Raw genomic sequence first — 22,500 nt, forward strand, 5'->3', positions numbered from 1 at the left:
GGACTAACAAACGACAGACAACATCGCTTGTAATCCACGGGTCATGGATTCATCCCCGGCTATCAGCAACTTCGCGTTAACGTTGGTGGTGCCGACTGCCTTTCTTCCTTTCAACTTGCAGTCTCTTTGGCCATCCTTAAAAAGAGCGAACTTTTATCTATCGGTGGATCGGCAACGGCCAACTGAACACGGGCTAGGGGAAACTTGCCGCTGAGAGAGTCATTTATGTGTAAATGCTCAAAGTACTCGGAAAAAAGAGTTTGATACTGTTGTCCATAAACTGTTCGAACAGATCTCTCCTGTGTCACAGATTTGGGACAGAATTTTTTTCAGGTGTCGGTAAGCATTTCTGGCCTTCGACATCCTCAGCAATACCCCTGATGTAGCTATACTTATACCTTCTCATGAGAGATCTAGTCCACCATATCTGATCCCTGTATTGTTCTTGCTCCCTCGTCAATCTGGCAGAATTACTCACCGCTCTGTTCTCTATGACCTCACGCGGCACCACACCACTCCCCGACTTTGGACGCTGTCCAGTGCACTTCTTGAAAAAAAAAAAAGGAGTTTCGTATTTTAAGGTATTCTACAATTCTTCAGGGTCTCAAAAAGTGCTAAGCACTTTTGACCAATTAGAAAATCCTACTGCACACCTCTACACACACTCACCCTCTCTGAATTTCTCTAGGTAAAACCTGATAGATTACATCTAGGAATCTTCCTGGAGATAGGTAAACAGTCTGAGTGTTGCGACCGCAAGTCAATGATCGGTCTCAAAGAGCCCAACATTCCAGTAAACCCTGCAGGTCTGCAGGGTCCCCCAACAATTACTAACAAGTATGTGATTTACTTCCTTTATCACTTCTTCGGCATTGCTATAACAAGTCCAGTAGTGTGGCTCTCATCTCTGGAACTAGAAACCACCAATCCTCAGCCTTCTGGAGTTTAGAAAAATCAGAAGAAAGGAACATTAAGTGTTCATAGTTCCAGAACCATGATGGACAAGGTATACTTCATAGCCAGTTCTATCGGTGCCAGTAATCGTCCAAGCAACTACTGTGTCCCCTAGCGGGCACTGGTTGACTACAAAGTCAAGCTTGACATAGAACATCTATTTAAGTCCATAAGACTCGGTAGGAATACATACTGCAATAAGAGAGATAAACCTTAAGGTGTGCTTCAACCTCACGAGCATCATATGTTTATCAATTGGAATAAACGTTGTAGCCCACTAATGTTGCCTAAGACTACTCCAGCAAGACAGATTTCACCGCCACTGCCCGACCGGTAGTAAGTGTAACCCTCACTATTGATCCTACCACTATCTGCTCTTCTCATCTCTGAGAGAGCTACTATATCCATCCTAAACCCCCTGAACTCCGTCGCTAAAAAAAGAAAAAAATTAATTCCCTGGGAGAGGGAAAGGATTTTCTCGTCCACACGAGGAGCCTGCCTGAGGTTCACTCCGGGCTTGGTTCAACGTGTTTGTGCCTCATTTGCAACATCTTGGCAATCCGAACAACAGGATTGTTTATGTTATGGGAAGCTCACTGGCCAAGCGGGTTAGGGCGTCGTTACTTGCGGAGACGGTCGAGGGGATGGCGGTTCGAACCCTGCCACCGGCGAAGTTGGACCAAGGGCATGGTTCATTCAATCCCACGCTACAAAGTCCTCTGTAAGGGGCACCGTCCTAACCTACCGGTAGGGGGGAGTTTGTGACGTTAAACCATATCATGAATGTTATAGATGTAGAATTTGGTATTCACTTTCCCACTCCCCCAGTGACGATCAACCCCAACGAGGGGAGACTAGGATTTGGGTATTCATTTTAACCGGACAGCACCATGACCTCGTGAGAAGTATACTCCCCCACCACCTTGGCACTCGGGGACGGAGTTGCGGACTGTGCGGTGTCAGATGCCCAGGCGGTAGCTGTTGGCTTAGGCCGTGCCCGATTCGAGGGTTTAATTCTTAAGTAGGGGAAAAAAGAGTCGTGTTACTAATACAAGGGGAACCTAAGTGGAATCATAGCATTGGGGAACCACTAAACTTCCAGGACCTCCGTCTCTAGTCCCCGCAGGGATGTTGTACAACATACACGTGGGTTAGTAACGTGTAACTGGGTTGAATGGCCACTGACTCATAGAGATCGTCTTTTTTTCTATGTAGATGTCTAAAACACTCCTCACTGACGAGTGACTAGTTAGGAATCTGATTTAGCCGCCAACAAGCCAACCATGCAGCAGGTACTACTAATTTACATAGTACCAGTAGAAAGGAAACGGCCTCTCTTAACCGTACGTACAGATAAAAAAATCAGGGAAACTTCCAGAGACTTCCAGAGGCTTCTGTCTTTCTTGTGCTTACTTCATGTTTTATAAACGAAAATTAGATTTGCATTACGTTGGGTGATTGGTCAACAGAAACCAAATTGAAGCGCTTTCACGTGAACAAAATGTTATGGAACCAGTATTCGACTAAAAACAGCTATTTGAAATCGTTACTAAAATTTACTCGGTATTTAAGTGCTGAAGGGTATTTCACTTGTAATGAATTTATGTAATCGCCATAGTTGGTAAGATAACGCATACCACTCCAATAGTAATGTTCCAATAATCTCAAAGGTTTTTTCTGGAGTCTCTACTTTATGCCACAAATATGAAGATGGCAATCTCATGATCTCTTCCTTTTCTACAGGATTGAATGTTTGTTTTTTCTTTTCTACAGGACTGAATGGACTAACCATCTTCTTCGATGATAGCGTAGATGTCGACCCACCAGAATCTGCTAACCCCAGCGGAACGTTCCCTTGTTACGTAGAAGGGAAGAGTTACTATTACTTCTACGAAGATTGCCCGGACGGTGTGAAAGATTTCATAACTGTGGAGGAGTTTGACGGAGATCCTTCACAGGTTAAGCCATCTGGTAATTATGATTACCTCATTGGTAAACCATGTTACATAGAATACAATGATTATTTCTATTATTACGACAAGTGCCCCGAAAATTATATCGACGACGCAAAACCTCTTGATTATCTTGATTACGATGAAGATTCCCCTGGTGGTGGTGATTACGATTATCTCATAGGAAAGCCGTGCTACATAGAATACAATAGTTATTTCTATTACTACGACGAGTGCCCCGAAAATTATATCGACGACGCAAAACCTCTAGATTACTTTGATTACGATGAAGATTCCCCTGGTGGGGGTGACTATGATTATCTCATAGGTAAGCCGTGTTACATAGAATACAATAGTTATTACTATTATTATGACGAATGCCCTGAGAACTACATAGATGATGCAAAACCTCTAGATTACTTTGAAAACGATGAGGATTCACCTGGTGGTGGTGAATATGATTACCTCATAGGTGAACCATGTTACATAGAATACAACAATGATTTCTATTATTACGATGAATGCCCTCAGAACTACATCGATGACGCGAAACCTCTAGATTACTTTGATAATTACGATGATGATTCCCCTGGTGGGGGTGATTATGATGATCTTATAGGTAGCCCGTGTTACGTAGAATACAACAATTATTTCTATTATTACGACGAATGCCCTGAGAACTACATCGATGACGCGAAACCTGTTGATTATTTTGATAGTAAGAATTCAGATGGTGGTGGGGATTACGATTACCTCATTGGTCAACCATGTTACATTGAGTACGACGGCGAGTTATATTATTACATCGAATGCCCCGAAGAATACATTGACGACGCAAGACCTCTTAATGATGATGATGATTATGACTATGATTATGATTATGAAGACTCAGATGATGCTGGCGAATATGATTACCTTATTGGTCTGCCTTGTTACATCGACTATAATGATGAAATGTATTATTATGACGAGTGTCCTGAAGAATATATCGCTGATGCTGTGCCTTTGGACAAGGTTGATAAGAAATCTAGGTCTCAGACCTTTGCCATACCACCTATACAAGCGCTTAAGGTCAAGGGTGATGTCATCATTAGAAAGAGGCCCCAGAGACCTAATAGGAAAGATGTCCTCGACGTAGACAGCGTAGACCCTGAAGCCCTAATTGGCCAACCATGCAGGTATGATCATGACGGAGAGGTCTATATGTACAAAGAATGTCTAGCGGACATAGTTGATGATGCGGTACCTTTTCAGAGTGTTATCAACCCTCCATGTCGATCACGTGATAAAAGTCATTACTATTACTACGAAGTCTGTCCAGAATATGCCCAGGATCCTATTTACGAACTAGATCAAAGCTATGGTAACAGTGGAATGATGAATTTAAGAAAAGGCAACCCACCTTGCTATGCAAAAAATAAGGATCATTACATCTTCTATGATGAATGTCCTTCTGACGCCAAGATGCCTAATTATGACATCGAGTCTTTTGAGCGGAAATTTATCAGCGCCGATTTTGAACTTTCCGAAAGAAAGAAAAACAAGGGAAAGACAAAGCAAAAGATTAGCATAAAAGGTAAAAACAAAGAACAAAAACTGAAATTCCCAAGTCCCGGAGAACTTCGTGAGATTTTATCCACAAACAAAAGGATGAAAAAGCTAATGAAAAGATACAAGATCACTCTTGACATGGTACCTTTGAATGCTTCCTTCAAAGACTTTAAGAAGCTAGTACGCTCTAAGGAAGCCTGGAAAATGTTTAGAAGACTTGTGTTTCCTGCGAAAATCAGAAAACGTAAATGGGAGGGCTTTGAGGAACCAAAAGGAAAGCAATTAAAAGTAGTCATAGAATCCGGGGAAAAAATCCAGGATATCCTGAATAAGTATCCAACTATCCCTGATGATGACAAGATGTCACTGACGATGGATAGCTTAAAGGCAAGGGTAAGTGAGAAGGATGACTGGAAGAAGCTTAGGAAGCTTATACTCAGCAAATATCACAATAGGTGGTACGGAGGGGAGATGCACTCCCAAAGAAAAAGGAAGAGAAGGTTATCCAAAAAGCTGAAGAAGAAAAAAAAGAAAAATAATGAAAAGAAAAATAGCTCGACCAAAAAACGAAAGAAAAAGAAAGGTAAGGGAAAGAACAAGTCAAAAAAGATGAGGAAGAAGAAGAATAAGAATAAGAAGAAGAGGAAAAAGATGAAGAAGAAGAAGATAAAGAAGAAGGAAAGAAAGAAGAATAAGGAGAGGAAGAAGAAGATGAAGAATAGGAAGAAAAAGAAGAAAGAAAGAAAGAAGAAGAGGAAGGGGAAGAAGAAGAATGAGACAAAGAAGACAAATGAAAAGAACAAGAAGAACAAAAACAAGATTAAAAAGAAGAATGAAACGAAGGATAAAAACGAAAAGAACAAGAAAAACAAGAGCAAGAGGAAAAACAACAAAAAGAAGAAAAAAAAGAATGTGAAGGAGAAAAAGGAGGCGAAAAGGAAAACGAAAAAGGAGGACGAAAAGAAGAAGAAAAAGAATGTGAAGGAGAAAAAGGAGGCGAAAAAGAAAACGAAAAAGGAGGACGGAAAGAACGAAAACAAGAAAAAGAAGAAGAAGAAGAAGAAGAAAATAAACAGGACGAATTCTTCACAAGGAAAGAACAAAAATAAAGAACGTGAGCAAGCAAAGGAAACGAATAGGGTTAAGGAAAAGGAAGGAAATAAAATTAAAATAAAGAAGGATAAAACAAACAAACAGGAGGACGAAAGTGCCAATAAAAACAAGAAGGAAAAAGTAAATAAAACGGATTCTTCAGAGGGAAAGAACAAGAATAACGAGCTTGAACAACCAAATGAAATTAATGGAATTCAAGTAAAACAAGAAAACGAAATTAAGAAAAAGAAGAAAACAGTCAAAATGGTGGATGAAAGCTCCAAAAAGAAAAAGAAAAAAATACGCAGAATGAATTCTTCACAAGGGAAGAACGAGAATGAAATGAGTGAAGGAGGAAAGGGTAACAATATGGTCAAGGCAAAGAAGGTAAAGAAATTGAAAAGGAAATCAAAGAATGACAACAAAAAGGAAATAAAAAGGGAGGGTGGGAAAAAACATGGTAATGAAATAGACAAAGATGAAAACATAAAGCAAAATAAGAAAGAAAACGATGAAAACAGAAACGACAGTGATAAAGTAATAGATAAAGATGAAAAAGAGAAACACAGCAAAGGAAAAGGTGGTAAAAACAAGGCCGAAGATGAAAAAGCCAAAAATGACAAAAGTGACAGAGATAAAAATCACATTAGCAAATTTATAAATGCAACTGAAGATACGAAAAAGCACACACAGAAATAAAGCAAAAATGCAAATGAGGAGGAGGAGAACGAAGGGAAGATGGCTGGAAATGAAAGCGAAACAAAAGCATCGAAAGACGACAAGAGCGAGAAGTCCATTGAAGGAAAAAATAACAGTAGTGACACAAAAACCAAAAACCAAAAACAGAGACACATGAAAATAAGATAAAAAACGAAAAAAAAAGAAAAAAAAAAGGGGGCGCAATGGGTAGCTGATGTGTATATATATATAATGGGTGGCTTTGGATATAATTTCCCCTTATCTTCATGTCCTTGTCTAGCGGGATTAAGCTGTTGCAGTGAGAATCTATATAATTCTCTAAGGGATACACTAGTGTTCCTGCAGTGAATCTTAAGTTGAGAACTGTAACCATAAAAATATGCGTGACTTTTTCTCGGTCTAATTTGATTATTTTCTAACATATTTTTCAGGAAAACCCGAATTGTTATAATACATTGAAATGACATAAGGAAATATATAGCCTATAATTTCAACCTTACTTTTCTTGTATCATATATCAGTCGCACTACTGCCTTGCGCAAATGAGTAGTGTGTTGATAATTTTCAGTTTATGATCACTAGAACATGTTGTATCATGATGGTTGGATTTGTTGTATTGTTGGTTATGAAATATATACGCTTCCAAAGTTGTTGTTTTTCTTTCTCTTTTGAATAAATTCATTGTGGTATATACACGGTAAAGGAAACATGGACTGGAGGTGAAGCTTTTATTCCTGACGTTTCGTCTAACGACATTCCTTTGAGAAAGTCGTTAGACGAAACGTCAGGAATAAATGCTTCACCTCCAGTCCATGTTTACTTTACCGTGTCTATACAACTTGTTCACATGGATTTTCATTGTGGTATTTTTGATAAAAAATAAATGAATTTTTCCCTTGTTTTACTTTCTCCTTTGGAATATACGGAAAAAGACTCACTGAATGACAGCTTGATAAAACGTATTTTCATTGTTATATACTAATTGAATGTGAAGAATGAAATTACAAAAACTAGTATGAACTTTATTTGGCATGGAAAAATTAAAGCTGCCTGCGGTTTTTCAAATTAATGTGATGCTTTCTGTGGATGTAAATCCTTGTTCATTTGAACATGAGAGAATTTTCAGTTTCTTGTGAACATACACTGCAGTGTGTAAATGGCTTTATATATAGGACTACATTGTGTTGTCTTTGTGTCTGTGGGGGAGACTCTACTAAACATCTCTACTGTTGAAATCGCCCATTCCTATTGGAATTGATAGGATGGTGTAATCCATAGGTTCTCTCTGTCTGTATCTTTCGCTCTCTTTCTGTCTCTCTTTCTCTGTCTGCCTCTCTGTCTCCCTCTCTCTCTCTCTGTGTCTGTCTTTCTCTGGGGAGATCTGGACCCCCCACTTTGAGAACCTCTGGATTGTAATCAACCAACGAATCACAAGAACTGACCTCCATGACAGTTTTCGTCTTGTCTCAGGTTCATCCGTGTATTTTGCCACACGTGTGCAGGCGATATCCATTTTCTTACATTGCAAATGTCTGTCGTTTTCTGTCTATGTGATGGGGTGGTGCTCCTGTCAAGTTGGGCAGTTCCTATCAAGTTTCTAAGTAAGATATTAATTTTTATCACGTGATAATACAGTTGCGCAAACTAGGGTAAAAAGGTCGGCATACATAAAACAATATCTTCACTGTACCTTTTTATTTGTGACATATTATGTGAAGACTTCTTAATGAATACCTGTAGGTAATTAACTCCAAGTGGGCATTACTCTGGGTATGGAAGTGATACAACACTTTTGCATAAAATCGTATGACCTTAGCTTTAACAAACAAATGACTCTCTGCGGAAAGGGTAAATAGAGATAGTTTTTAACACTTTATTACCAAAAAAGGATCACGCAGGAACTTTGAACTACAGGGCATTAGCCAGAATTAGATAATGATTTACCATTTCAACAAGCAGTTAAAGAAACTAGTTTATTTTGTCTATTGGGGGAGCCGTTTTGGTTGAAAGTTTGAGACTATTTTAAGCTAACAATATTGATAAGTGAGACCAACGAACTGTATAATGAGAGTGACCAAAGAAACTGAAAACTAGCTATTGATCACACCTGCATTAAAATGAAGTACTTATTGTCTCTGGTAAATCTTGTTGTACACGAGTCCAGACTCTGCACTTAAAGTCCCCCAGTAGGCAATATTAAAAATAGCAAAAAGAATAAAAGTGAACGTCTTAGATATAAAGAGAAGCAGTATCAGAGTCCGCGCCATCTTCACCTTCTTCTCTTTCGAAGACATTTTAACAATCGACTTTGCATCATCGTTGTCCTCCTCATTTCCAGACATCGGCTTTATACGAAAAATTTTAATGTTCTCAAAGATCTCACTGTTCTGCCGTGGAATGGTCGAGTCTATCACCTTATCGTAGTCCACATAGACATCGATGACTGTGTGCCAGATGATGATGATGAAGATGAGTATGATGCAGAAGAGGAGCCAGATGTCGACCATCTTGAAGTAGGAGGTCTTGGGCAAGGAGGTGGAGACTTGGGTGAAGAGTGTTGCCAACACCAACAGAGCAGTCAGGGCCGTCATCACGCGGACCTAATGGATATTAGTCGGTGAACGTTAGACAATAAGTAACTGAGAACAAAGTATGTGCGTCACCACTTACTAGGGCGGTTGCCCTTAATGAATATAATTTCACAGGATTTTGTTCACCTATAATTTTCCAACATGTTTCTATTTCATACGACAATGAAGTTCCCCTGAATACTTTAACTCTGTTATCTCAGTCTAGTTTACAGTTGGGCTTATGAGGCCAATGACTTGCTGGGTTAGGTTTCCTCGTTTCGAGGTCTTGTAGCCCCCCCTGTTTTATCCCCTTTAAGAAGAGGGGGGGGGTCGCCGATTTAATGAAGCGGCCTTGCTGTGGATGTGCTGTGCCTTGCGACACTGCCTCTGACCCAGGGCAGTGGACAGGGTGCAGGGATGACCCGTCATCCAGGAGGTGCTAAGATAAGAGGGAGGGTGGAGGGGAGTGGAGTGTATTTAGGGATGGAATGGGTGGGAATGATTTTATGCCTTTTTCTTTTTGGCTACCTCCCTTGTAAGGGGGAAAAGGCCTTGGTATAAGTATGTATGTATGTAAGAAGAGGGGCACAAGATCTCAAAGAAACATTTTTAGGTTTCCTTACTCGGCCATCTTCTATTAGAAGACTTCAGTATAAGACCGTCTGGGTGGACACTTCTACAACTCGTACAGCTTCGTATGGCCGGACTTCGTGAGTCTTGCGCACAAACAATTACTCACTCTTTCCTTATATGAGAACCAATGAGTTGAATGAAGTAGCCTGACTGAGGCAGTGAATAAAGAACTTGCTGCTGGTAGCTTTCGGCACGGAAGGTGTTTTCGGTCAGTCATGTTCCATACATGTACCGTTTTTTATGTATCACATCCCTGTTACCAGAACCACGCTATGTATTGAGAGGAGGTTCGGTGAGGTTTGTTTGCTTGCCATGAAAAGTGACGCGATCTACGAATTCTCATTTACAAGTGTATCGGGATTTTTTAGCAATTTTGTATCTATCATTCTAAACATACCAATTTACAGGTTAACGATGTGGTGTAACATGGAACACCGGAAGAAAAATTAGGTCGTAAAGTCACTTATATAAAAAAAGAAACGTTTTCATTGTAATATGGAAGATGGTCAATGAATGACACTAGTATTCCTTCCATAATCTCACCTCGAAGATCGTGGGCCTGAAGAAGAGCGTGACGTAGCTAATGGTGAGGAGCGTGAGCGATGGGATGTAGATGTTGAGCATCGCGTAGCCGTAGCGACGAATGAGCTCAATCCGGACTCGCGCCTCGCTGTACTGTGTCGCGTTGTTTACCACCAGATCGATCCCGCCTATTCCGTACTCGATCAGCGACGTCTGTCCCAGGTAGTCCACGGACGAGTCTGTCCAGGGAATAACACATTTCATAAGAACATAAGAATGAAGGAGACTCCAAGAGTCCATAAGGCCTACACTAGCCAGCTCCATATCCATCACCACCTGTCATCCCCATCCATAAAGTTGTCTAACCGTTTCTTAAAACAACTGATAGTTTCAGCGCTCACTACATGGTTACTAAGTCTATTCCATTCGTTGACCACCCTATTAGTAAACCAATTCTTGCCTATTTCCTTCTTAAACCTAAATTTGTCCAGTTTAAATCCATTACAGCGAGTCCTGCCCTGTTGTTATAATATAATGACCTCTCGCAATAAGTATTCCGTAGTTGGGGCGACTTATGACTATATAGGTCACATATGATGGCTCATGGTCATAATTTGGGTACGAGATGGTGTGTTACGTGTAAAGTAAATCACATAATGTAATGTTATAACGAACTAGTAGAGTGTGTTTCTTTGGAACTTTTCAACCTCCCAATCAGATTATGTTAAACCAAAGATTTTAGAATTTGTTAATGAGATTCACCAGATGGCAGAATTATAAAATTTTATTCAGTAACAACTCTTGTACCAGGACTTAACAGAGATTAACCCATCAATACACTAAGAATCTGTTGAGCTATCCTCATCGAGTGGCGTCCCTTAATTGGCGACCTAATGTACTGAGATCTTTCGTAGAATAAAAGGATAAACATATACATATACATATACATATACGTCAATACATGCATGCATACACACACACACACACACACACACACACACACACACACACACACACACACACACACACACACACACACACACACACACACACACACACACACACACACACACATATACATATATATATATATATATATATATATATATATATATATGTATATGCATATGTATATATATATATGTGCTAATATGAACACGGGTACGTGTGTTCATTTATGCAAAGTAGACCACTTGGAAAAAGAAACTAACGAAACAGAGCGCTTTCGTATATTACATCTTCAGTGCACTGAAGATGTAATATACGAAAGCGCTCTGCTTCGTTAGTTTCTTTTTCCAATTGGTCTACTTTGCATACGTATATGTATATGTATATGTACAGTATACTGAAAGTCTTTATCATGCTTCCAACTTTTGTCCAGCTCTAGTCCAAAAAGACAGATTTATGGGGATTTAGACTCGATTCTGGATTTCACCCTGGCCCTGAGTTCTGTCACGAAAATCTCCCGGCCTATCTTGGCATGGCAAATCATACAAGAGTAGCGTTGCCGATGATTTAATTTTTATATCCCTGTACTGCTTATCACCAAGAATCTACATAGCTTCAATTTCACCTTCTTCGGTCCCCTTGAATCAGAAAAAAAAATGAAATATGAAAGCGAAAGTCACCTGTTTGGTTGAAGATGATGTACTCGGAGGACGCCGAGAGGATCTTGAGTTGCAGGAAGCAGCTCTGGATGTCGAAGGGGTACAGAACGAGGTCAAAGTTGCAAGTGTACACTGTGCTGTACTTCCGTGTCGTCGACACATGATTGGTGTCACCGCTGTAGATCTCCACTGTAGCCGAAAATAAAATTTCATTCCCCGTTCGTTTGATATCATAAACATCAATTCACCTCAATTACACTATCATCATTGGCAAGGCAATTCTTCAACACAGAACTCGGGATGTAGTCAAGCTACTTTTAACTCGGGACGTATTCAAGCTCCTTTATCGACCTTAAAAGCTTGACTTCAGTAACCTCTAGTTAGCGTGTAAAAATGGGTGGAGAAACAGAATAAGTAAGTGCATAAAACCTGAATAAGAATTTTAGCATCACTAAGAAGAAAGGAAAAAAAATTGAGTGATGGGTTTTCGTTTGCTCTTTATAGTCAGGCTCGTTACACATCCCAGGCGACCTGAATGACGAAGAAGCATTGAGACCTTAACATAGTCACTTTCGTGTATACATTGTGTATACAGGCGAAACTAGTCAGGAAAAAAAGTATTTCCCTCAGCCCGTGTTCCCTTTACCTCCTATCTACAATAGTCACTTTCGTTGTTTCAAATCGGTTGTACAGTATTTGAGTTGCTTGTGTAACGTGAGCATTACAAATGTAAAACAGCTGAATCCCTACCTTCATACGAGTTAGAAAAATCACGCTTGAAGTTGGTATCATCTCTAATGACGACAGTAACGGCATCCTGATCCACGTGAGTGTGCTGAATTTCGTCTGTGTTGATGAACCCTATGACAGGGCGCCACAACATATCCACTTGGTCTGAGGCCACTGAAGAGTATTGAGAAGACCCATGTTAACCTAGGAATTGTCGCCAAGGTTCCACTCTTTATTAAGAAAATTGTAGATGAAATTAGATTATCATATACGTAAGCAGGTTATGTCATCTTCAAAAGTTCAGTGAGGTCCATGAAGAGGGAACATGGGTTTGTACATTTAAGTGAAAACAGCAACGACTGCAACAGCACTGTAGGAGAGAGGCCAAACGCAGAGTATGGGTTCCAATATATTTGACGTTATTTCTGAAGAAGCCCTGCTGGGCGAAACGTCAAATATATTGGAACCCATACTCTCTCCTATTATACATTTGACTTGAGGAAATTGCATATTTGGTGACATGAGGAACCGATCAAAGAAGTGATATGGTGATAGGGAAATTTCATTGACCACTCGAGGCATACTCACGTGTATTGAGACGGGTTAAGCTCTTCAGATTATTGTAAGTGAGTCTGTTATCAAACCAGGACATCTTTAAGTTATAACTGACCGAGGTGAGCATGGTGCTTGTATCTATGTTGATTGTGTCCATGCTCACATTGATCGAGATCGGGAGTGCTGAGTTCGAACCTGTTGGAACATAAATAAGAGATCTAAGAGTCTGCTGGTAATTGAGATTGGTGCCAATGAAATGATAATTTAGGAAGAATTGAATAAAGAAAAGAAGTCTAGAATTTTGTCCCAGAAGGATAAGAATCAGGTGAGATTAAGTGAAAGTGGATTTGGTTCAGGTGCTCTAGCGTATGCTGAGTGTCGGAATAGACTTCTAGTTTATAAGACATCTCAAAAAATCTAATAGCCATTAGGCGATTCAAGGGAATGAATATTTGCTGAAAGCAAATTGATATGCGCGCGTGCGTGCGTGTGTACATAGGTGTACGTTTGCATTTTATCCAAATATTCTAAAAAGTGGAAAAGAGTCAAAAGAACTTATATACTGTATATATCTATATATATATATATATATATATATACATATATATATATATATGTGCATATATATATATATATATATATATATATATAAGACTGAAGGTGGAGGAAGCAGACGAGGAGTAATGGGAGAATTTCACGCTTTAACGTTTCGACCCAAAGGGTCTTGATCACAAAGGTGAAACGTTAAAGCGTGAAATTCTCCCATTACTCCTCGTCTGCTCCCTCCACCGTCAGTCTTATTTGTCATAATATAGTCAACATATGTATATATATATATATATATATATATATCTATATATATATATATAAATATATATATATATATATATATATATATCAATCGAAAGTCATATCAATTCGAAATCAAGTATTGGTGAGTAGAGACACCGTTTATGAAAGATTCCAAGTCATAGACAGAAAAGTATAAGAAAGAGGAGAGTTCTAGAGCTTCCAAGTGGAAGGAATGAAAAAGCACACAAGTAGATTCGCGAAACATAATTTTACAGGAAAATGTTTGATGTTTCGTTAAGTCTCGTTTTGCATGTTGGTTACAGTCGCCAAGACCTATGGACATTGAAACCCCAAGACTCTTACAAAATATTACAAAGGCGGAACATGCCGACAGGAGACCTTTTGGTCCATATCTAGGTCGGATGCGAAAAAAATATATAATAAATTAATAAATAAAAAACTATAATAATGTAAATAACAAATAAAATACATAAATAAATGCATAGGTATGGTTAAATAATAAACATACAAGTAAATAGTAAATAATGATAAATTGACATATAACTAATGATAAATGAAAATCAAACAGACAAATGATAACAAAAAAAATAATAATATAAAATAAATTATAATCATTACAGCGTCTTGCTTAGGTGTTTATCTAAATGATTCTTAAAGCTCTTACGGGGGCGAGGGGGAAGCTTGGACCGGTAGTCCTCTGGAAAATTTACAATTTCGCATTGACTCTCGTCCGAGTCGTCGAGGCAGTCAAACTTGAGGTCGCATCTGCTGCCGAAGGGGATGCAGGAGCCATCGCTACAAGAGAACTGGTTCGAATCGCAGGAGGACAAGGACAGAACGCGTTCCCCAAACTCCTGGTTGCACACCGGAGACTAGAAGCGGGAAGGGAAGTGGACAGGACTATGTCATTTGCGAATGGAGGAGAAAAAATTCATATTACAAATACATCATCCACCCCCGTATTCACCACTCAAACCAAATAGATATAGATCAATTCCATTACGGGGGAAACTTGAGTTTTGAAACTGAAGTCGACTCCATTGACTTTTCCCCGTTCACTTTGCTATGCTCTAAGAATGCTTTGGTAAGTTTACCCACCTTATCGAAAAGTTACGAATGGGGAAAATAGGGATAAGGCGAGGGAAGAAATTGGCAATAGGAGGAAAGGAAAAGGAAACAAGGTAAACAGTACCTGCGACAGAAAACGAAGTAATTTTTTCTTTTCACTCCAAAGAATGTCTCGTAGAGTCTAAAGGAAATTAATTCAGGAAATGCCAGTGTGAAGTTTATGGCTTCATTTCACAGACTGGTCAGCACATGTTGAAGACTAACTGAAATATACTATATCCCAAAGCTACTACTTTTTTTTTTTTTTACTATTATGTTTTCTTATCTTTAGGAGCAGACCTCAATGCTCCAAGCACGTCGTCCAATTGGGTAGTCGACCTCGTCCTTCTGTGTTATGGAGGCCTTGGTAAGGTTCTGCACGGAATCGAACCACAACCATCGGTTTTCGAATTTTTGCACTTTGTATTCGCCGTAGCCTCGGAAAGCTAGAGGGTCGGGCTCCAGGTCGAAGTAGTACATGCGCTGCAACGAAAAAGGAGGTTTGGTAGGGAAAATAACTGGGAATTAGGGATTCAGGGCGGAGAAGGTTGTTGGGAGGTCATAAAGAATGACGAGGGCGGTGGGGTAACTGGCACCTAGTTGTTTAATTGATGTAGCAAAGTTTGTGAGTTGGGTTGTCAAGTAAGTGCTGGATTTAGAAAATTTAGGACATTCTCTTTAATCGCCATATTTGGAAATAATGGGGATGAGTCACAGTTTGTGTTACACTCTCAGAACCTGTCCCAAAGTAACCATATTCATATTTTTCTACATATGAGGAAAACCCTTTTATATCTGCCTATCTATATACCAAAAGGAGTCAACCAAGGCATACACACACACCTCGTCCATCACACTCCCGTCCATATTGTATTTGTTTCCCTTTCTATTAGATCACCCCGCACTCTGGAAAGACGCAGAGCGCGGGGTGATCTAATAGAGGTGTTCAAGTGGATCAAAGGCTTTAACAAGGGTGATACAAACAAGATCATCATATCAAAACAACAGGGCAGGACTCGCAGTATTGTGTATAAACTGGATAAATTTAGATTTAAAAAGTAAATAGGCAAGAATCGGTTTACTAATAGGGAGGTCGACGAATGGAATAAACTTAGTAACCATGTACTAAGCGCTAAAAAACTCTCAGTTGTTTTAAGAAACGATTAGACAACTTTATGGATGGGGATGACAGGTGGTGATGGATACGGAGCTGCCTAGTTTAGGCCTTATGGTCTCTTGCAGTCTCCTTCATTCTTATCTTATGTTCTTATGAAGGGTCATCCCTGCCTTCCGCCCGCTATCCGGGTCAGAAGCAATGCAGCAAGACACAGCACAATCCCAGCAGGGCCAGCCGATTCGTTTACATGGTGACCCTCCCTCCTAGTCCCCTCATGCAAAAAAAGTGAGGACAAGGAGAAATCCCATCGGGCCACATCAATCTACGGTCAATTCACAGCTATTCTCCACTCACATCTATCTCTTATCCTTTACCTTTCAACATCTAAAGTACGTTGTTGTGGTGTCCTTCTATCTCCCGTTTGGTTATCAGAGGCAAAATACAACCTCCCCATTCTCGTATTTCCCCTTCCTCCTCATTTTTTTTTCTTTTTATCCCTTGTCTTCCTCCTCCTTCTCCTTTTCTAACTCTCCCTTCCCTCCGTGTCTTTCTTGAAACACTCTCCCCAGCAAAACTAGGGCTCCCTGTTTTCCTCTTTCTCCTCTTTCTCTTCTCCAAACCCTTCACCCTGTCCCTCTCCTGACCTCTATTTCAAGGACCACTAGGACCTCCCACTGACCTTTCGTTCTCCTGTCCCTCTTGTTCGAACTCTTGCTCATTCCTCTCTCTAGCATTACTACAACTTATCCCACTGACCTGCTCCTCCTCGCAGATGCCTCTGAGCGTCCAGGTGGTGCCAGCTTGAGTATGGCAAGCTGAGCAGCTGTGCTTCGGGCAAGCTGTGTCCTCGAGGCCCTTGGCGTGGAGACGCAAGCAGTTCTGGTATTTGTCCCCGTCCGGGTTGTTCGCACGGAAGAAAATAGCGCTCTGGGGGGATGGGGGGAGGAGAAGTGGGTGACTTTTGTCTTATTTTTATGTCTATTTCATCTGTTTAATTATTTGGTTGTCGCTATTGTTGCTATTATTGTTATTGACGTTATTTCTGAGATGAACCTCTATAGTCCTTAAGGAGATTTTGTTTTTCCAACCGAACTTCCCAAGGACCGTACCTCAAACAAAACATAATTTGAAAAAAGTAATGATGTCATATAGGATTTTTAACCTTGAATTATTCCAAAAAGAGCCTTCTTCAGGTTAAATATCGCCATTTTGTTGACTTTTGACACACTCCCTGAAGAAGGCTCAGTTGAGCCGAAATCCGGATTGGAGAATATGTCCACCTACGTACGAGTTCTACAGAGTTTAGACCCTGCTGCACGGCGATTAGTGAGATCTTTAGAAAGTATCTCCAAGAAAATTATCAATGCAGAAAACAGCATCACCTTCAACAAAATTTGTGTATTGGAAGACTTACTGCCTGTATATACATTAAGAATATTGTAAAAAAAAAAAATGCTCCAAGTGTTACCAGGCCCGGTTGATGTAACGTCACATAATCAAATGTCCTTAAATGTAAACACTTCTCAATCACGTTATGAAGCATCTTGGATGTCCTTACCATGTTCCCTACTACTTTATTATATACACCTATGTCTCTGTCACTCTGTATTCCTTGATGTCTTAAATGGACGAAAACGTTCGGACTAAGTTTCTTATTTCCCAGTGTTTTTTTCTGCTCATATATATATATATATATATATATATATATATATATATATATATATATATTATATATACATATATACATATATATATATATATATATATATACATGTCAAGCCAAAGCTTCCTCCAAGCCGAAATAAGAATTCTCTAGGCGACCCCCTCCCATGCCTTGTCGCTCATCTTGAGGCAGGCAACGACGTGGAAGTGGTTTTTCCAAAACTCTCTGAGAGTGAGATTGGTTCCCTCAGTCACCTCAAATCAACGTTTGAAGAGCGCTTTAGTGAAGAGCTTCTTAAAGTTTGAGAGGACCTGCTGGTCTATGGGCTGGAGTATAGGAGTGGTGTTGGGAGGCAGGAACAGGACCTTGATGAATTGAAATTCATCAGGTCTTCTAGACCTGGAGAATGGGGAGGAACATTGTTCATAACAAGCAAGATATGAAGTGGCAGATTCATCTCAAACAAATGTTTTTTCACGGAAGGACCAAACACCTCATTGATCCAATCAGTAAAAAGGTCACGTGTCACCCAAGCCTTGCTGTTGGAAATCTACATCACACTTAGCCTGCTCTTCTGGACTTTACACTTCTTGAAGGCTCGTGGATTTTCTGAATGATAAACGAGGAGCGGTTTCACTTTCAAATCGCCATTTGCATTGGCACAAAATAGTGGTATGAGACGGTCTTTCATTGGCTTGTGGCCGGGCAATGCCCTCTCCTTCGCTGTTATATAGGTTCACTTTGTCATCTTTCAGAAAATACCCGTTTCGTTGCAATTAAAAACTTGCTGCGGCAGGTAACTCTCAGTGTCCAGAAGCTTACTAAAGTCATCGATGAAGTTTTCTGCTGCCTTTGTATCAGAGCTTGCTGCTTCGCAGTGACTTACAACGCTGTGGATGTCGGTTCTTCTTTTAAACTTCTCGAACTAACCACGGCTTGCCTTGAATGCTTCATCTTTGTCCGTTGCTGCTCCTGGCATTTTTTCTTAACGAATTCTGCGAAAATTACTTTCACCTTCTCACAAATGATGCTCTCGTTAATAGTATAACCTTGCATTTGCTTTTGTTGGTCCATATGAGAAACAACCTTTCAACACCGTCAAGAATACGTGGTTGTTGCATAAATATTCTTGTCACACCCTTTGAAACATCCATCTCCTTAATCTTGTCCTTGTTCTTGAGGATGGTGCAAATTGTTAATGTAGTCCGATTGTATGTGCGTGATTGGGCAGCCACGCTTACACCTCATTCTCGCTTCTCAATTATTTCATTTGTCACTTCTAGGGTAATTTGTCTTCTTTTACCTCCGTGTTCTTGCGCTCTTTTTTTCATTCGGGGACATTCTTAAAAAAAAAAAAAAAAAAAAAAAAAAACACAAATAATGCGTCTGAACACAAGTTTGGAAAATGTACGATCACAAGCGACAGTAAGATGCTGGCGGAACGAGCGCTAAACACAGACTGATAGCCGAGCTTCCCGGTAACACGAACAGAACGTTCACTCCCTATACGTATGATACGTGTCCAGCTCCCATCACTGGCTTCATACTGAACGTATATAACAAACTGATCTATGACACATTATTTCATCACTAATCAATCACCACATTAACATTTGTTTCGTTTCTAATTGCGTTTCATGATCCACTTAGTTACCACAATGCAATTATTACAATATGGTTGAAAAATATCCAGAATTGCACCCGCAGAAGTTTTTTGTTACAAAAACATATTTGCTACTGTTTTGGACAATTCTAAGACACTTCTATGATATTTTCGTCGAAAATGTCGCGTTTTTGAGTTATGCACTCTCCCCCTACAATTATAACGGTAAAATATTCAATTTTTCGAAATAAAAACGGGGTTTTATACCTTTGTAGACGATTCTACACTCTTTAGTTCTATAAAATTTTGGTTAGAAATGCTTCATTTTCAAGATATGCCACCCCTTCCCCCTTCACAATTTTGGGAGCGAGAGCCTGGGAGCTTGTTAACATTGGCACTGTACATAAACAAATAGTCAATGTCCACCAAAGATTAAGTACAGCCGAGGCTCCGGGAGTTTATACCTTACCTTGTCGGGATTGTGATCTAGTGATCTAGTTTATCTTGATTAAGCCGGTAGGGACCTGAACACCAGATTATCCGAACACAAAAGATCCGGCTGTGTTCCAACACATAAGCAACAAAAATCATTGTTTTTACTTGGATAAGGCTAAATTAGTGTTTAAGTCTAAGTGCAGTTTCAGGAGGAAAATAGTTTAATCTGCCTTAACTGAAGAATGTCCGAAGGACATAATCTCATGTCTAGGTGTGAGTCGTTTAGTTAAGAATCTTCACCCTCCTGACCCTACTTCCCTTCTGACCCCGCATTCCTCCCCTCTCTGACCTCGCACCACTACCCCTTCTGACCTCGCAACCCTCTTCCTTCTGACCCCCCTGAGTGAAGGAATGGTGTCCGTCATCTACCCATGTTCCTGTCCCTCTTTCATCTTATAGTATTTAAGTCTCAAAAAACTATTGTATCTTGTATTTTCCTGAAGAGAGCTATAGCTATTAGCCGAAATATAGGAGTTTAAATTTCTTCTTAGTTTCCTCTTTAATTCCGATTTTGAGTTTCTCGTGCACACACACACACACACACACACACACACACACATATATATATATATATATACATATATATATATATATATATATATGTCACAACAAAGTTATGTCGTAGCACATTTGTAAAATAATACTGATGACCCACTTTCGGAGAAAAATAAGCGAAGATATAGAGATCTGTATATTTCGATCACTTACTGTGATCCTCTTCAGCAGGTATGAATTACAGAGTAGAGAACAATGTGTATTTATACTGAAACAGTGAGGTAGCAAGAAGGGACGGGGGCTCAGGTCACGTGTCAGGCACGCATTGCTTGGACCTTGGTGGCTCAGGTCACATGTCCGGCGTTGCGTGGACCTTGGTAATTTTTGTCCACCACTAATGTAGATGGTAACATTTTATTTATAGCAAAAGAAGAAATACAATCTGGTGACCATTGACCACAGAAAATGTTGTAATTTGGAAAATTGTTTATTAAAGAGGATTCTACTATTTTTCTTCTGAAACTACATTTGGATTTGTAAATTATTTCAGCATCGTCCCAATTTATCCGGTGGTTTTTATTGGCAACGTGCTGAAATACCGCGGAATTTTCCTGCAAAATACGGGCCGGAAAATTCCGCGGTATTTCAGTACGTCGCCAATAAAAACTACCGGATAAATTGGGCCGATGCTGAAATAATTTACAAATCCAAATGTAGTTTCAGAAGAAAAATAGTAGAATCATCTTTAATAAATTTTTTTTCCAAATTACAACATTTCCTATGTTCAATGGTCACCAGATTGTATTTCTTCTTTTGCTATGAATAAAATGTTACCATCTACATTAGCGGTGGACAAAAATCACCAAGGTCCACGCAACGCCGGACATGTGACCTGAGCCACCAAGGTCCAAGCAATGCGTGCCGGACACGTGACCTGAGCCCCCGTCCCTTCTTGCTACCTCACTGTTTCAGTATAAATACACATTGTTCTCTACTCTGTAATTCATATCTGCTGAAGGGGATCACAGTAAGTGATCGAAATATACAGATCTCTATATCTTCGCTTATTCTTCTCCGAAAGTGAGTCATCAGTATTATATATATATATATTATATATATATATATATATACTTATACATATATATACATGTATACATATATATATGCATATATATATATATGTGTGTATATATGTATGTATTTGTGCGTGTGTGTATTTATGTATACATATATAGGGGGGAGGTTGTTCATCAAGTACATTTTTCGGAGTTCAGGTTATCGTTAACATGTTTCTATCACGCGCAATACTGATCATTTACATGATGAAATGTCTCACAGCGAATCAGTTGTAGTGTCAAGCAGAAACTCATATTGTTTCCTTTTAAGACCAGGAACTTAATGAGCATTTGAATACATCAGAACGGTGATGTATATTAATGACTTTATTTAAGTGCCGCCAAACCATTTAATTCAGGGTTCCTGCCGACCTTTCTCCTCTTTAGGCCTGGGTTCAGCACTGAATGGAATAACCAAAATCACCAAAATGATACAAGGGCTCAGAAATTTACCTAACGAAGACAGGCTCAGGCATCTTAAATTACACTCTCTGGAAAGACGTAGAGTGCGGTGTGATCTAATAGAGATCTAGAAATGGGTCAAGGGCTTTAACAAGGGTGATGCAGGCAAGGTCATCATATTAAGACAGCGGGGCAGGAATCGTAGTAATCGATTTAAAATGAAAAAAATAATAATAAGGAAATAGAAAAAAAAACTGGTTTGCCAGTAGAGTGGTTAACGCATGGAATAAACTTAATAACCATGTAGTGAGCGCTGAAACTTTTTTTTTTTTTTAAGAGAAGATTAGATAACTTCATGGATGGGGATAACAGGTGGTAATGGACATGGAACTACCTAGTGTAGGCCTTATGGTTTCCTGCAGTCTCTTCCATTCTTATATTCTTGTGAAACCGTCTGGTATTTGCCACACCTAACGTGTTCTGGATTTCTGAACCTCGCGTCCTTCCCAGTATTATCACAATTCTCACCACCTCTGTCACCATCACTGCTATTGTCGCCACCACGGCTATCTCGACAAACACCTTTTTTTTTTCTTTAACAGTGTTCTTTATCAGTCTCATTACACCCCTACCTTGTTCTTCACTTCGCCGGAGAATGGATTGGCCCATTGACCTTCGTGGGCCGCGTCCGAAAGTCCCGCCCATTGTCGGTCACATTCTGTAAAGAGAGAAAACAGAAGCAGCAAGGAGGAAAAACGGGTACATGGAACGTGGCCCTCTTTGGCTCACAACTAAAGTCTATATGTATATATGTATATATATAAAT

At 39.7% G+C, this 22,500-nt stretch overlaps 2 protein-coding genes across 2 annotated transcripts in view; one reads left to right on the forward strand and one right to left on the reverse strand.

Annotated features, from left to right (window-relative positions):
* LOC143035940 (uncharacterized) overlaps window positions 1–6,882 on the forward strand; it is a 23,096-nt gene extending 16,214 nt beyond the window's left edge. The window contains exon 7 of the mRNA XM_076203168.1: window positions 2,728–6,882. Coding sequence (XP_076059283.1) covers window positions 2,728–6,248 — 3,521 coding nt within the window. The 3' untranslated portion in view covers window positions 6,249–6,882. The remainder of the gene's footprint in view (window positions 1–2,727) is intronic.
* A 1,225-nt stretch (window positions 6,883–8,107) lies between these two features.
* LOC143035535 (uncharacterized) overlaps window positions 8,108–22,500 on the reverse strand; it is a 30,911-nt gene continuing 16,518 nt past the window's right edge. The window contains exons 7-15 of the mRNA XM_076202405.1: window positions 22,307–22,392; window positions 16,658–16,828; window positions 15,085–15,267; window positions 14,342–14,549; window positions 12,898–13,059; window positions 12,331–12,483; window positions 11,602–11,769; window positions 9,995–10,212; window positions 8,108–8,848 (exon numbers count right to left, since the gene is read on the reverse strand). Of these exons, the coding sequence (XP_076058520.1) occupies window positions 8,375–8,848; window positions 9,995–10,212; window positions 11,602–11,769; window positions 12,331–12,483; window positions 12,898–13,059; window positions 14,342–14,549; window positions 15,085–15,267; window positions 16,658–16,828; window positions 22,307–22,392 (1,823 nt within the window). The 3' untranslated portion in view covers window positions 8,108–8,374. The remainder of the gene's footprint in view (window positions 8,849–9,994; window positions 10,213–11,601; window positions 11,770–12,330; window positions 12,484–12,897; window positions 13,060–14,341; window positions 14,550–15,084; window positions 15,268–16,657; window positions 16,829–22,306; window positions 22,393–22,500) is intronic.

This window comes from Oratosquilla oratoria, chromosome 19 (assembly GCF_046742065.1).
Source record: "Oratosquilla oratoria isolate Oo_2021 chromosome 19, ASM4674206v1, whole genome shotgun sequence".
In the NCBI taxonomy this organism is placed as follows: Eukaryota; Metazoa; Arthropoda; class Malacostraca; order Stomatopoda; family Squillidae; genus Oratosquilla; species Oratosquilla oratoria.